The 15439-nt window shown below is 29.9% G+C and overlaps 1 protein-coding gene across 1 annotated transcript; it reads right to left on the minus strand.

The window, feature by feature from the left end:
- Positions 1-10769: 10769 nt before the first annotated feature.
- Positions 10770-14903, minus strand: LOC103494347 (plant intracellular Ras-group-related LRR protein 6). The gene is made up of 4 exons (XM_051080975.1): positions 14830-14903; positions 14436-14729; positions 13779-13948; positions 10770-11705 (listed from the first exon to the last, which is right to left on the minus strand). The coding sequence occupies exons 2-4, from the start codon at positions 14721-14723 to the stop codon at positions 11024-11026; spliced, it is 1140 nt and encodes a 379-aa protein (XP_050936932.1). The 5' UTR covers positions 14724-14729; positions 14830-14903; the 3' UTR covers positions 10770-11023.
- Positions 14904-15439: the final 536 nt, after the last annotated feature.

Below are 15439 nucleotides of genomic sequence, written 5' to 3' on the forward strand. Positions count from 1 at the left end.
CGTCCATTCCGTTTTGAAGGAGCACACTTCAAAAGGTGGAAACAAAAAATGTTATTTTTCCTCACGCTGAAGAAGGTGGCCACTGCTTGTACTACTGAAAAGCCGGAGGTTTTAGAAAAAGATCCTACAGAAAAACAACTGAAGAACCTCGCCACCTGGACAGAAACTGACTTCATCTGTAAGAACCTAATTCTTAATGGTCTTACTGATGAACTATATGATTATTACAGTACCATGACTACTGCAAAAGAAGTGTGGGACGCGCTACAAAAGAAGTACGATACTGAAGAAGCATGGTCGAAGAAGTACGCTATCAGTCGATACCTGAGATATCAAATGACTGATGACAAATCCGTGGAGGCACAATCACATGAAATCTAGAAAATAGCCCATGAGATTATCAGTGAAGGTATGCCACTCGATGATCAATTTCAAGTTGCTGTTATTATTGATAAATTACCTCCACTGTGGAAGGATTTCAAGAACACTCTAAGGCACAAAACCAAGGAGTTCTCACTAGAAAGTCTAATCACGAGGCTAAGGATAGAGGAGGAAGCAAGGAAGCATGATAAAAAAGAAGAGGTGAACGCTATCCTCAGAAAGAAGCTCACTGCAGTTCTGAAACCGGACCTGAAACCGAAAGGAAACGAGATGAAACGAGAATCTAACAAACAAAACAACCCACAGTCCAAAAGTATGGTACAAATTGTTTGTTATAATTGTAATAAGCCTGGTCATTTAGCTAGAAATTGTAGAAACAGGAGTCGTCCTCCTGCGCAGGCAAACCTGATAGAAGATGAATTAGTAGCTATGATATCTGAAGTTAATGTGATTGGGGGGTTTAAAGGTTGGTGGCTAGACACCGGTGCATCCCGCCATGTCTGCCACGACCTTAGTCTTTTTAGAAAATATAATGAATTTAAGGATACAAATATTCTTCTAGGAGATCATCACACAACCAACGTGGCTGGTATTGGAGAAGTAGAAATGAAATTCACATCCAGCAAGACGCTTGTGCTGAAGGAAGTTCTGCATACTCCAGAAATTTGAATGAATTTGGTCTCGGATATCTCCTTAACAAAGCTGGATTCACACAAACCATAGGATCAGACTTGTTTACTTTAACTAAAAACAATGTATTTATGGAGAAGAGTTTCGCTACTGATGGCATGTTCAAATTGAATCTAGAAATTAATAAGATTGCATTTTTTGCTTACATGTTGACTTCTTTCAATGTTTGGCATGCTAGACTTTAATAAAAGATTAATTAGTAACATGAGTAGATTAAATCTTATACCTAAGTTATCTCTGCATGATTTTGAGAAATGTGCATGTTGTAGTCAAGCTAAGATAACTAAAACCTCGCATAAGTCTGTAACTAGAGTAACAGAGTCTTTAGAATTAATTCATTCTGACTTATGTGAATTTGATGGCACTTTAACTAGAAACAGTAAAAGGTATGTAGTTACCTTTATAGATGACTGTTCTGACTACACTTTTATTTATCTGCTTAAAAATAAAAGTGATGCTTATGAAATGTTCAAAGTCTTTTAACTAAAATAGAGAACCAGTTTAACAAAAGAATTAAGAGACTTCGTAGTGATGGAGGAACTGAATATGATTCAGTTGCTTTCAATGAATTTTATAACTCAAAAGGAATAATACATGAAACTACTGCGCCTTATTCTCCTAAAATGAATGGAAAAGCAGAAAGAAAGAATAGAACTTTGACTGAGTTAGTAGTTGCTATCTTACTTGAGTCAAGAGCAGCACCATCTTGGTGGGGTGAAATAATTAAGACTGTTAATTATGTTCTTAATAGGATTCCTAAATCTAACAGTAAAACTTCATCATACGAAGTCCTTAAACATAAAACACCAAACTTGACTTATCTTAGAACTTGGGGCTGTCTAGCTTATGTTAGAATACCTGATCCAAAAAGAAGGAAATTAGCAAGTAGAGTCTATGAATATGTCTTCATAGGATACGCTGAAAATAGTAAAGACTATAGATTCTATGACTTAGAAAACAAAGTAATTATAGAATCGAATGACGTAGATTTTTTCGAGGACAAATTTCCTTTTAAATCTAGAAATAGTGGGGGCCTATATAGTCAAACTAGTGGGGGCTCAAGTTCCAGTAGTCTACCTTCAATTAGGATCCAAACTCAAGACAAGGAAGAAGATCCTGAACCTAGAAGAAGCAAGAGAGCTAGAACAGTAAAAGACTTTGGAGAAGACTTCGAAATGTACAACGTAAAAGATCCAAAATATCTAACAGAAGCATTATCATTAATAGATGCCAATTTATAGCAAGAAGCTATCAATGATGAAATGGACTCTCTTGAATCCAATAGAACTTGGCACCTAGTTGACTTACCCCCTGGATGTAAAGCTATAGACTGCAAATGGGTTTTAAGGAAGAAACTCAAATCTGATGGATCAGTAGATAAGTATAAGACTAGATTAGTAGCAAAAGGATTTAGGTAGAGGGAAAACATAGACTTCTTTGATACTTTTTTCTCGGTCACTAGAATCACCTCTATTAGAGTGTTGATATCTATAGCTGCCCTAAACAATCTCTTAATCCATCAGATGGATGTTAAAACAACTTTCCTAAATGGTGATTTAGAAGAAGAGATTTACATGGAACAACCTGAAGGTTTCATAGTTCACGGCCTCAATCCAAAGTTTGCAAACTAGATAAATCCCTCTATAGCCTAAAACAAGCTCCTAAGCAATGACACGAAAAGTTTGACAACTTACTCATGTCAAAACGATTCAAAGTAAATGAAAGTGAAAAATGTATTTACTATAAGACTGAAGGTAGGCTATGTATTATCATATGCCTATACGTAGATGACATGTTAATCTTTGGATCAAACTTGCACGTCATAAATGATGTAAAATCTATGTTGAATGCAAATTTTGACATGAAAGACCTAGGTGAAGCTGATGTAATCTTAGGCATCAAAATTACAAGAACTGAAAATGAAATTTTCTTAGATCAATCTCATTACATAGAAAAGATTCTAAAGAAGTATAACTACTTCATAGTAAACCGGCTTGTACACCTTATGACTCTAGTGTGAAATTATTCAAGAACACTGGTGACAGTGTTAACCAAACCGAGTACGCTAGTATCATAGGTAGTTTGAGGTATGCTGCTGATTGCACTAGACCAGACATAGTTTACGCCGTAGGATTACTATGTAGGATTACCAGCAGACCCAGTCTAGAACATTGGAATGCGATAGAGAGAGTAATGAGATACCTTAAGAAAACCCAAAACCTAGGATTACATTATAACAAGTTTCCCGCTGTACTTGAAGGTTACAACGATGCTGATTGGAACTCCCTCTCAGATTACTCAAAGGCTACAAGTGGCTATATTTTTAATATAGCAGGAGGAGCTGTGGCTTGGAAATCCAAGAAATAGACAATCTTAGCTTAGTCAACGATGGAGTCGGAGATGATAGCACTAGCTGCTGCTAGTGAAGAAGCAAGCTGGCTTCGAAGCTTATTATCAGAGATTCCCACATGGGAAAGACTGATACTAGCCATACTAATCCATTGTGATAATACTGCAGCTATCGCAAAAGTTCAAAATCGTTACTATAATGGTAAGAGACGACAGATACGTCGTAAGCACAGTACCATTAGAGAATTGCTCACTACTGGTGCGTGATAGTGGATTATGTACGGTCTGACGATAACTTGGCTGATCCTTTGACGAAAAGACTTGCTAGAGAAAAGGTTTTTAAAACCTAAGAAAGAATGAGACTCAAGTCTATTAAAACTTGAATTACTGTGAGGTAAACCCAACTTGAAAGATTGGAGATCCCAAGAAACAAGTTCAATGGGTAATAACTGATCACAAGTAATAAGATAAGAATCATGCTAAATATTTAAAAGTCTCATTCTTATGGTTTAGTGATTAGCATGACATCCTGAAGCGTATGATGAGGCTGAACTTTGTTCTTAATGAAATCTATACTTGATATCAAGTAAGGTACCTAGCTACAGGAGTACTCTTGATAGATTCACCTTTGTGAATGTGGAAGTGAGGGCCGCTTCCTATGAAATTTTGGGCAGATTCTTAGAGCATTCACTAAACTGGGATATACGTGCAAGGCCATAAAGCACGGGCTATTTTAGAAATTCACTCAAATAATGTTGTGTGTGCAATAGCGTTAGAAATAAAGTTCAAAACTACGAGTTACTTTACAATACTCTAAACTATTGTCACTACGTAAAGGTTCAAGTCAACCAGATACCTTTACTTAAGTACGGCATTATAGAGACAGACATTGCTCGATGGAAATGTTTTTAAAAATTTTTCAAGTGGGGGACTGATAGTAAAAAATTTTCAAGTGGGGGATTATTGGATGAAAAATTATAAGGAATTATGAAACGTTTATTACAAATTAATTTTTTGACCGTTAAACGTTACAAAGTTAATTTGTAATAAACGTTTCATAATTCCTTATAATTTTTCATCCAATAATCCCCCACTTGAAATTTTTTTACTATCAATCCCCCACTTGAAATTTTTTTAAAAACATCTTCATCGAGCAATGTCTGTCTCTATAATGTCATGCTTAAGTTTTTCGAGCTGTTCTTTTTTGAGTGTTTCGGTTCTAATTAGTTTCTGTGCAAAACTTATTGAAACTAATTGACGAAAAATGGTTGTTTTATCCTGAGGACGACGAGTCATAATTCTGTTTGCACGATTCAGAGCAGAACCGCGAAACGTCTTAAAGAGAGCGTGTTCCGCGACTTAGCCTTTCACTAATCCAGTTTCTGTTTTGCAGTCTTTGTTTTTTTTTTTAACAATCCGTTCAGTTGCTGCTCGTTTCTATCATCATTATTTGCCGGACTTGAACAATTTTTTGCATTGAAGACCGAAGTGCAACAAAAGAGATTGAATGGGAGAGGAAGGCAAGTTTATTATAGTTGACCGACAACTTCTTAAGATTAGTTAACTCAAATTGCATTCAACTCGTCCAATAATATGTCGCCAATTCAACCATTTTTGTCGAAAAAGAATTGAAACACCGAATCATGCTCTAAATTTCATACAAAAAACTTAAAAAGTCATGTACAAAAAACTTTTAGAAAAATCACTAGAAATATTGTGATTTTATATAAAAATAAATAAATAAATAGCAAAATTTGAATAATCAAGAAACAACGACTAATAAAGTGGAAAAAAAATTGAAAAAAAAATATTTAAATCATACTTATTAAGATCTTAAACAGTCTCCAAATTCTAAACTCGAGGTTAGATCCAATGATAATATTAGAAAAATATAACCAAAGAAAGTTATAAAAATATCAAATATTTTGATCTAGATGGTTCCTATGAAACTCATTTCAAAACGTAAAGCTAAATTAAATAAAAAAATAATAATATTTTGTTTATATATATATATATAATACTAATCATCAATATTAAGGTAGAAAAAAGGGCATTTAATTAGTTGACTTAATCACGGCAGGAACATTATCTTTTGTAAATAAAATCAATGATTAATATAATGATAAGTGATAAGTCATTGGAGGTTTTGGTGTTACTTCATAAACTTTGTCTTTTTTAATTTACTAATTTATTATTATATGTTTATTTTGTTGGATTTGTCTCTTACCTAATGTTTTAATCTTATATATATATTTTTTAAATGACATCTTCTTTTAATTACTTGCCGGCATATGCATTTGATGTCATGCTATGATTAATTTAGAGTTCATAGATAATGTTCTCGGTTATTTGTCCATTTTACTTTCAATTTGTTTAAAACCATGTATAAATCGAAAAATTTGATCATTTTTGTTTATGATCAAAGATCGTAGATCTTCTACTACCCTAGTGGTAACATGGAAAAACCTATACTAGCTAGTATCGTGGAGATGACTAGTAGTATCTAGAGATATAGTGGAGAACTTGCATGTAGTAGTACGACTAAGAAAGTTCTGGTAATGTCTAGGGATACCGTACTTAAGTTCTAGGTAGCATTATAAAGGATCCATGTAGTAGTACCCTAGTTGTATATATCAACGAGAACATTGAACACCTTCGAACTATAACAAGGTCCAATTTCATATAATGGATGATTTCCGTGGAGTTAGTAGAAAGTTGAGCATATAAGACATCAATTGTTACTTCAAATTATAGTAGTGATTGACTGAAGCGACTAAGTGATATCAATATACATAATAAGTATAACAAAACTTACGTGTACTTTTACTATTAATCTCAAAATTTGCGAGTGAATTTCCTGTTCCACGTGTCATCGATAATAAATATATAATATTAAAAAAACGAATAATGTAGGGAGAGGGAGAAAATGAGGTGTGTTATGTCAATACATATCAAAACAAACAATTAATAAAACAACATTCATCTTCACTTTATATATCTCCTTAATATTTCTACTTAATCTATCCTGTTGGCGTTTCTTACTCTTCCAACTTCTCAAAGTCAACCACCTTTGTCATTTCCAAAAATCAATTTTTTTTTTATAAAAGAATCTCTCATCAATCCCTTTGTGATATGGGATTAAACGTTATTGAATGTGTACATGAGTTGAGTTGAATTTTTTCTAGGAACAATTCAAAATATTGGCCGGTTGATCGAATTGGTTACTTAGATGATTTGAATAGGGCGTCCAACTCAATCTAACCATTGAAATTTGAGTTAGATTAGATCATCGGATTATTTATTTATTTTAATTATAATTTTTAATAACTTAAAATATTTAAATTTGTCACACATATACTAATAGCTAAAACTAACACAATCGAATTTTTACGATTTGGACTGTGTACATAGTATAAGTTATTTGAGTAATTATTAGGTCATTTGATTTCTCTTAAATGCTAAATCAAAGTTATTAGAAAAACCGTTACAACGATACGTGAAACTATTTGCAATATATATACATACATAGAGTTCACTTTTAGACAGATTGGTGGGGGGCCTTCTACCAAAGAAGCACAACCAAAATTAGAATTATCCATCCTCTAAATGTATATATGTACTAAATTTGTAAAACTAAACAATAATAAATATTGTGTTTAGTAGTTTATTATTAGAAGAACTTTATATGAATCATCCTTAATTCAAGCCTTACTAAAAGAAGTGATCACATTTATTAATTCCATTTTCTTTTTTTTTTTGTTGAAATTAAAAGAAATTAACGATCTTAATCAATTTTGTATTTTGCATTTTAACCAATTAATTTGATAAATAAATAATATCTTTAATTAATTAAACTATGTTTATATTAGTTATTTAAATCTAGTTTTAACTTTAAATTAAAAAGACAAAATATATTCCCATTCTAGACAAACTTGTGACAAATAAGATTTTATCACATTCATTTCAATTTGAACATAAAAGTCAACAAAGGGACATTGTCATCCATACTTTTAAGCAATCCCAAACTCATCACTTCTCCAATATCAAATGACAACTTCTTTCTTTTTTCTTGATTTTATATTATTACTTCTCAACGTATATGATGATTGAGAATTTAAACCTATGATTAGTAATAAATTAAACAATACTATACATAAAATTAATTATGTACGGCCAATATATTTTAATTATGGTTGAGGGTTAGATGATTAGTCAAAGTAATGGAATTAATAGAGATTGTTGAATTATAAATGACAATTTGGTAGTTAAAAAGATGTAATATAATCCATAATTATTTCAAATATACATAGAGAGTCAATCATTTTAATTTAATTTATTATATATTATTGCAAACGAATTTAAATTAAAAAAAAAAAATTACAAACATAAACAAAAGGATTTGGTGGAACTAATTGGAATATTAATTGAAATTGGTACAATATAGGTACGGTTCTAAGCACATGGATAAGCACCAACCATGTCTTTCTCCAAATCATCAATTTATTATTATACTCAATCTTTTATTTTATTCATATTCCACGTAATTTCTATTTATTATCTCGATAACTAGGAATTTGAATTCTATCGTTACAATATTATATTATGGACTAATTTAATCAAATGAGGAGACATCAACAATTGTCAAGGGGTAGGAGTAACAATCTCAAGAGATCTTTCCCTTATAACATGTACGATCCAATCCATTTACGGAGTTTGACAAAATTCAATTAGATAGAACACGGTTGGTATTGGTATATAAGCATAACCCATTGCCATAATCAAGATAATGTTACAAAGTCCAATTGTTTTCATCGATATCATTTAGCTAATTCACAACTAATCTATCCAGTAGTAGAGTGTATTGGCCGACGACAAAACATATATTTGTGTGAGATATTCCATTTTGGATGATGCTAGCTACTAGCTAGTTAAATATCAATCATTTGAACATATATGCTACCCAACACCCAATATAAAATTTGTGTCAACTTTCTAAATTATTTCATAAATCTAAACCATATTTTTTAACTTTTGATTTCTATTATGATCTAAACTTATTCTTAATATGTCTTTGCCATGAGTTTGATATCATTTTTAAAATAAAGATGGTAAAAGATATCCACCCATGTTCATGATTGAAAGTGCTTCTTTAGAATTTTGTTCTCTTTTTCTTTTGGGTGATATTCAGTACAAAAAAGTTTGAACAAGTTGACTATAATTGAAGGAAAAAAAAAAAAATCCTTGAAGCTAGTAGGTCTTTTCCATCATAATTCATTATGGAAAAAGAAAAAAAAAATGCATACATCCATTTCTTTATTTTGGAAAATTACTTATACTTTGACCAAAAAATTTATAATTCCACGATGCGGTCAAAAATAACATTTAAGCAAAAATTAAATAAATTAACGATTCCTTTCATGATATGTCAAATAATGAAAAGCAATTGTAGTAGGTATTATACTCCATGATACTAGAATTGATATTTGTTACCGGTCTAACTTACTTGGATTTTGAATAGTAATAAATTAAATCATTTTCCAAACTTAAAACAATATAATTCAAAATAATCTCAAGTTGCAAATAATAATTAATTTGCAGAAGCTTATTAATTAAAGTAACTTGAAGAATCATGAAACCTTACAATTACTTGGGAATAATGTAATAAAAATAGTTTTAAAGATTAAAGAAAAAGAAAATAGTAGGTTGAGTTTATTTTATGAAAAGGAATATTTTTAAAAGTCAAATCCTCATGTTCTTTTGATAAAAACAAAATTAAATAATAATAATAATAATAATAATAATAATAATAATAAATGGAAATAAAAGAAGATTAGATTAGATGAGATGAGATGAGATGAGATGAGATGAGATTGGATTCGCCCACAGTATCATATGAACCGTTGTATCTTTTTCTCAACCGTTTGACAAAAGTTGTTATTTGACGGAAAAGTCCGCCGTTACGTTTTCTTTTTTCTCTCTCTCTTTCTTTCCCTGACCCCCCCCCCCCCCCCCCCTTTATTTTCTCTAAATTCAAATATGGCCCCTCGTTTATATTTCTATTTTTTTTATCACAACCGCAACAAATATGGAATTTTGATATTTTTAATCATTGTTTTCTATCCCATATTTAACTCTAATAATAATAATAATAAACAAATAAAATCTTCTTTTCATTTGTCGTAGATCCATCGTTTTGGAAAAGAGAGAAAATATCGAGTCTAGTCGAGACTTATAATAATTATAATGATTAGCAATTTTAACGATATAAAAATTAATTGTATGACAATTTTTTTAAAAATTGTAAATATAAAAAAATGTATCGACTCAATTTTCTAGGTTAGCTTTGGTTTTTAGTTTTTTTTTTATTCTTAAAAATTGTGGTGGGTAATGGTTTAATTTTCTCAATTTTTTGTTTGAATTTTGTTTTGTTTTTTTTTCTAAAAGATCTGCTTTTTGAAAAATTAACTTTTCATAATTTTCAAACTTAGAATCTCTTAAAATATATATACACCAAAATAAAATTATTATTAATTAAAATAATGTCAATAAAATAACGATTTTTAAGAGTTTTTTAAAAAATAAAAAAGTTTGACAAACTATTTACATAAAATTTATAAGATACAAAATATTTTTTAAAATATTCTATTTTTGATAATTTACTATTTTAAATTTAGTAAAACGAATGGAAATAATAAATCAAAGTAGGATACTGAAAATTTTAATTTAAAATGTGTTTCACGATAATTGCTTTTTTTCTTCAAGTTCTCAAATAGTTGGGGATATAGAACATAGAAAATTGAAATCTTTCAAACAATACATTACCTAATCAAAAGGGTTTTTCTTAATTTAATTATCTTTAATTATATATATAAAAAAGGATGATTTTTTGGGTGAAAAGTTTGGATATGAAAATGATATATTTTTCTTTGGGTTTTTCATTTCAATGAAAGCACCTTAGAGTTCAATTTTCAAACTTTTGAAAATTGACAAATGAGAGAAAGTACAAAAAAATAAAGTAGTAGAAAATTGGGGAAACAAATCACACATCATGTTCATCACTATGTGCACCTAAAAGATGCAATTGTTTGACATTTTATGTTTAATTACACACATCTTTTTGTATTTAATTTGTTGATTTATTTTCTATTTTTAATTTATTATATTTTTACATAGACATGTCATATTTTTCTCTCCAAATGTAAAATATTGTTATTTTAAACCATATTTAAAATAAATAAATAAAAACTAGTTTTAATAATTGTAATTACACCTAAACAAATTCCAATCGGAAAAATAAATAAATTCGCACGATTAATTAATTTAGGAAGAAAACAATACAAATCAAGATGTTGGCAAAAGGGAACAAATAGTTGTTCAAGTTTTACAAAGATCATATACAACATTTGTCTTTCAATTATGCATTTATATATTAAACAAACATTAACAAACAAAATTAAACACTTCCCTACTTCAAAACCCTACTTTTTTGGTATCTATAACTATCACACTCTTTATCACTAACTTACCTATACAACATCTTATTGACTTCATTATCACTTGATCACTTGAATCTTTCAAACATTCTTTGAATGATTTTTTGAGTTCACTTTGAGTATGAGTGTCGAGGTGAGAACAGGCGGCGTGGTGAGAACATCCCCATGTACCTCGGTGATGCTAGACCATCGATTGATCGATACTCTGGCATGATGAACCCCTCCTTCTCCTCTCGACTAACCTTGTTACCCCTGCTACTGAAAGTTCCATACTTGACCAACTTCCCCACCCACGACCTTTTCTTGTGAGAGTCTTTATGAATAACTCCATTCATCTTATCGGTTAAGTACATTCTCACAGTGTCTAAGCCTTGTTCGATAACCTCAGGTGGGGGTGAAGTGAGAGGATTGCCTTCAACGTTGAGCTTCTTGAGATTCTTGAGACAACCAATGGAGTCTGGGAGGGAGGTGATCCTGTTGTAGCTGACGTCAAGCTCAACGAGAGAGATGAGAAGACCGATCGAGTATGGAAGAGCTTGAAGGAACTGAAAGTTTTGACTTATGTTGAGAACTTGGAGGTTGATGAGATTCTCGAGGTCATCTGGGAGCGATCGTAGGCAGTTGAGGTGTGTGTCGAGTACCCGTAAGGAGGTCAAATGAGAGAGGGAGTGGGGGAGAAAAGCAAGCTTGTTGGAATTGACCGACAACTTCTTGAGATTAGTCAACTCAAAGCCTATGGTGTCTGGTAGCCTTGTTAGTTGATTAAAGTTGGCATTCAACTCTTCCAAAGATCTGTCCATAGAGAGAGAGAAAAAAAAAAAGAAACAATTATCATTTAACTTTTGATATCATATACTACATTTTAATTAATATATTAAATTTAGCCACCGAATAAGTTTGTATTAAATGAAGTACAAAAATCTAGACAACAAGTGTGGATTTCTAAATTAAAATAAAAATGTTTGAAAATATAAGTCAATTATAAAATTAATAATGGTCAACATTCGTGATATTTGATAAGAAGAAAATTAAAACTATAGAGATAGAAGAAATAGAAATAAATGAATACAATACAATATAATGGACGGCAACCAAGTCTTCAAATATATTCATTAAACTAAATGAAAAATAAAAATAAAATTAAATTTAGGGAATATGGAAATTAATATCATTGTTGGTCTATAAATTTTTCATATATAAAGGAAAAGTTACGTAATAATTAAAAACAACGAATTTTTTCTTGACTTATTCTTTGGTCTTTATCACTTTTAATAATATATATTTAAATATATTTTGTTTTGGAAAAAGAATTAAAATTAGCATTAAATGGCGTTTTCTTTCCCCACATCCACCGATGCAAATTAATTCAATTGCATGGAAAATTCATAAAAGCATATCGACAAATTTCTTGACACTTAAGAACACACCATATTTTATTATTTATATATTAATCTCTCTCTTCAATAAATTTTTAGTCATATTTTTTAATGAACAAGCAAAATTAAACTCTTATCTCAAATGGGTTGCAGAAAAATCTTTTTAATTTTAAAAAATTACTAATTAAAATGTAAATTCTAAATTATAAAAAATATATACAAAAATATAGGGAAGAAACAGAAGGATTAAAATTAATTAGTGTTTAGTTGACTCAATCACGAGTAATCATCTTTAGCAAGCAATCGATGATTAATTAATGATAAGTCACAAGTCATTAGAGATTCTTGTGTTGTTTCATAGATCTTAATTGGACTTGAATTTTTTTTTTTATTGAATTTTTCGGTGCTTTTAAAATTTTATTGCTTTATTATTAGACACAAATTAGCCATCGAATTTTAGTTTTCCATTTTTTAAAATTTAAATTAGGTGTGAAAAATCCATAAACCCAATGAATAAAAATTTCTTTGTTCCTACGATTTGTTAATTAATTTTTAAATTATTTATGCAATATAAATATCAATTTCTTTTACTTGAAATATGTGACTTAGGTAATTTAATTTACTTGCCGGCATACTCATTATTTGATGTCATACCATGAATTTAAAGCTTATAGATAATGTTCCTAGGTTTTTTTTTTTTCCCTTCATTTCCAATTTTATTTAATATATCTTTTGTAACAAACAGCTTATGTTTCTAAGTTATTATAAAGATTATTATAGAAGGGAGGAAATTTTATTAGAAACTAAACTATAGGAGCATAAAAATATCAATTAATTATCAACAAAATGTTTTAAAAAAAACATATAGTAGAAATGGAAAATAAAGAAATATATTAGATATTTGAAAAAGAAAAGGCCAAAAAAGATATTTAAGAATATTTTGCAAGAGAAGAGAAGAAACAAATTCTGGTTTAGGGTATTTGATGCTGATGTGTCAGTTAACAAAAAAGAGAAGCCATTAATGTTGAAAACAAGACACCATTATATATATATATATATATATATATATATATATATATATATATATATATATATATATATATATTTATAAATTACATAATTAGTTTCTTATTTAGAAAAAAAAAAAAGAAGTTTGCCACATAATCAACTATGATTAGATAACTGGGGGAGATTGGACAAAAATGAATACAACCTTGAGGGTTTGGTGATAAGCTTTCTTTGTTTATTTCTCTCTCTCTCTCTTTTTTTTTTTTTTTATAATAATTCTGTTTTTTCTTTGTTAAAAAAGAAAAAGAGAAGAGTATTTTTCAATGAAATAATTATAAACTAAAAGTTGAGATCATATACTTTTGTTTATATATATATTAATTATAACAAACAATACATGCTTTGTATTATAATAATTAAAAACATGTAGTAGACTTATTAAATAAATTTATGATAAGAGAGTAGTGAAATTAATTATTACCTGCAGTTTTCAATGGTGGAAGGAAGAGAGACAATGAGATTGCCAGAAACATTGAGAATTTTGAGTTTTGAAAGGCAACCAATGGAATTTGGGAGAAATTTCAGTTGATTTGAGTGCACATCAAAGCTCACCAAGTTCAACAATCTAGCCGTTAACGATTCCGGTATCACCTTCAAAATCAAAAACCCTAATTATTTATCAACCGTTATACATCTTAATCAATCGAAAACTATATACGATAGTCATGACAGTATATAACAATTTAACCACACAATTTCAATGGTTTACGAAAATCAAAATCGTTTCATTAAGTAAGAGATAAGACATCGACATGAGCGCCCAAGTCAAGAAAATTATAAGGTGTGTGTGTGTGTGTGTGTGTGTGAGAGAGAGAGAGAGAGAGAGAGAGAGAGAGAGGAAAGAGATGGAAATAAATGCAAATGTTGACTAATGAAAGAGATGAGAGTTGAGGGTGTGGCTATCAAAAGAAAGATACAATAGACGAAAACAAACAAACATTATTAGAAGGAGAGCAGCGAGGATTCAACGGAGTTTGTCCTTATCAGAAAAAAGAACATCGAAATTCGAACGTAATTCAGTAAGATAAGAGAGAGTTTATTTATTTATTTATTTATTTATTTATTTAGAATATATTACCTGGAGATTGTTGTTAGAGAGATCGAGATGGGAAATAGAGGCGAGATTGATAGTGGGATTAGGGAGAGAATGGAGAGATAAACCACTCAAGTCTAAATCCACCATCTCAAAGGGTTTGTCTGCTGCTTCATGATGATCACCGAGTAGTAGTTCATTACTTGTGAAGCTCTTCATATTATTCATGGTCGTATGATGTTGATGAAGAAGATTATTATTATTATTATTAATCTTTCTGCATCTTTGTTGTTGCTGTTGATGCTGTTGCAAGTGATGGCGTTCATACATCATTTTTCTCTGCCGAAAAGAGAGAAAAGAAGAAAAGAAAAAGCGGTGAGTGAATGAATGAAGGAAGAAAGAAAAGAGAAGAAGAATATAAATAGGAAGAAAGACGTACGGAGGAGGAAACTTTGGTACGTGACTGACGTTTTGTCAAACGCCAAAAAAACAATAAACCTCTCCTACTCCCACGTATTTAATTTATTCTTTTAAAGAAAAACTAAACTCAAAAAATTATATTTAAATACTAATTTGATTTTTTATTTTCAAAAAAACTAAATTACTCTTTTATCAATTATATTTGGTGTCTTTTGTATGATTATATATACCAAATATAGCAAAATTTTAATTTTTGAAGTTCGATCTTAAATAATATTTAGAGAAATTCTTATATTTAAAAGGAATATATATAGATATTTAAATATTAATTGAATAGAATAATTGTGTAGGCATTTGTTATTGGCCCAATTTGACAAAGTCAACCCATTTGCCTCAATCCTTCAATTAAATTTCAAATTGAGAATATTCATTTTGTTACTCTTTTATCAAAAAAATAAAAAGAAAAAAAAACTCATATTATTAATTTATAACCTTTGAATGCTTTTTTAATTATTTCTTCTTATTTTGGAGAGGTGGAATTACCAATTTAGTTCTCTTATTTGGCTGTAATCTCATTTTGGTCTTCATATTTGGGTGTGTAATCAATAATTACACGTTGGTCTCTATGC

Source organism: Cucumis melo, chromosome 2 (genome assembly GCF_025177605.1).
Source record: "Cucumis melo cultivar AY chromosome 2, USDA_Cmelo_AY_1.0, whole genome shotgun sequence".
NCBI lineage: Eukaryota > Viridiplantae > Streptophyta > Magnoliopsida > Cucurbitales > Cucurbitaceae > Cucumis > Cucumis melo.

Coding starts and splice junctions, on each gene's coding strand:
- LOC103494347 (XM_051080975.1), bottom strand. CDS start 14,723: ATGATGTATGAACGCCATCACTTGCAACAGCATCAACAGCAACAACAA. Junction 13,949..14,435: donor TCTCTAACAACAATCTCCAG/GTAATATATTCT, acceptor TTGATTTTGAAG/GTGATACCGGAATCGTTAAC. Junction 11,706..13,778: donor TCCACCATTGAAAACTGCAG/GTAATAATTAAT, acceptor CTCTATGGACAG/ATCTTTGGAAGAGTTGAATG.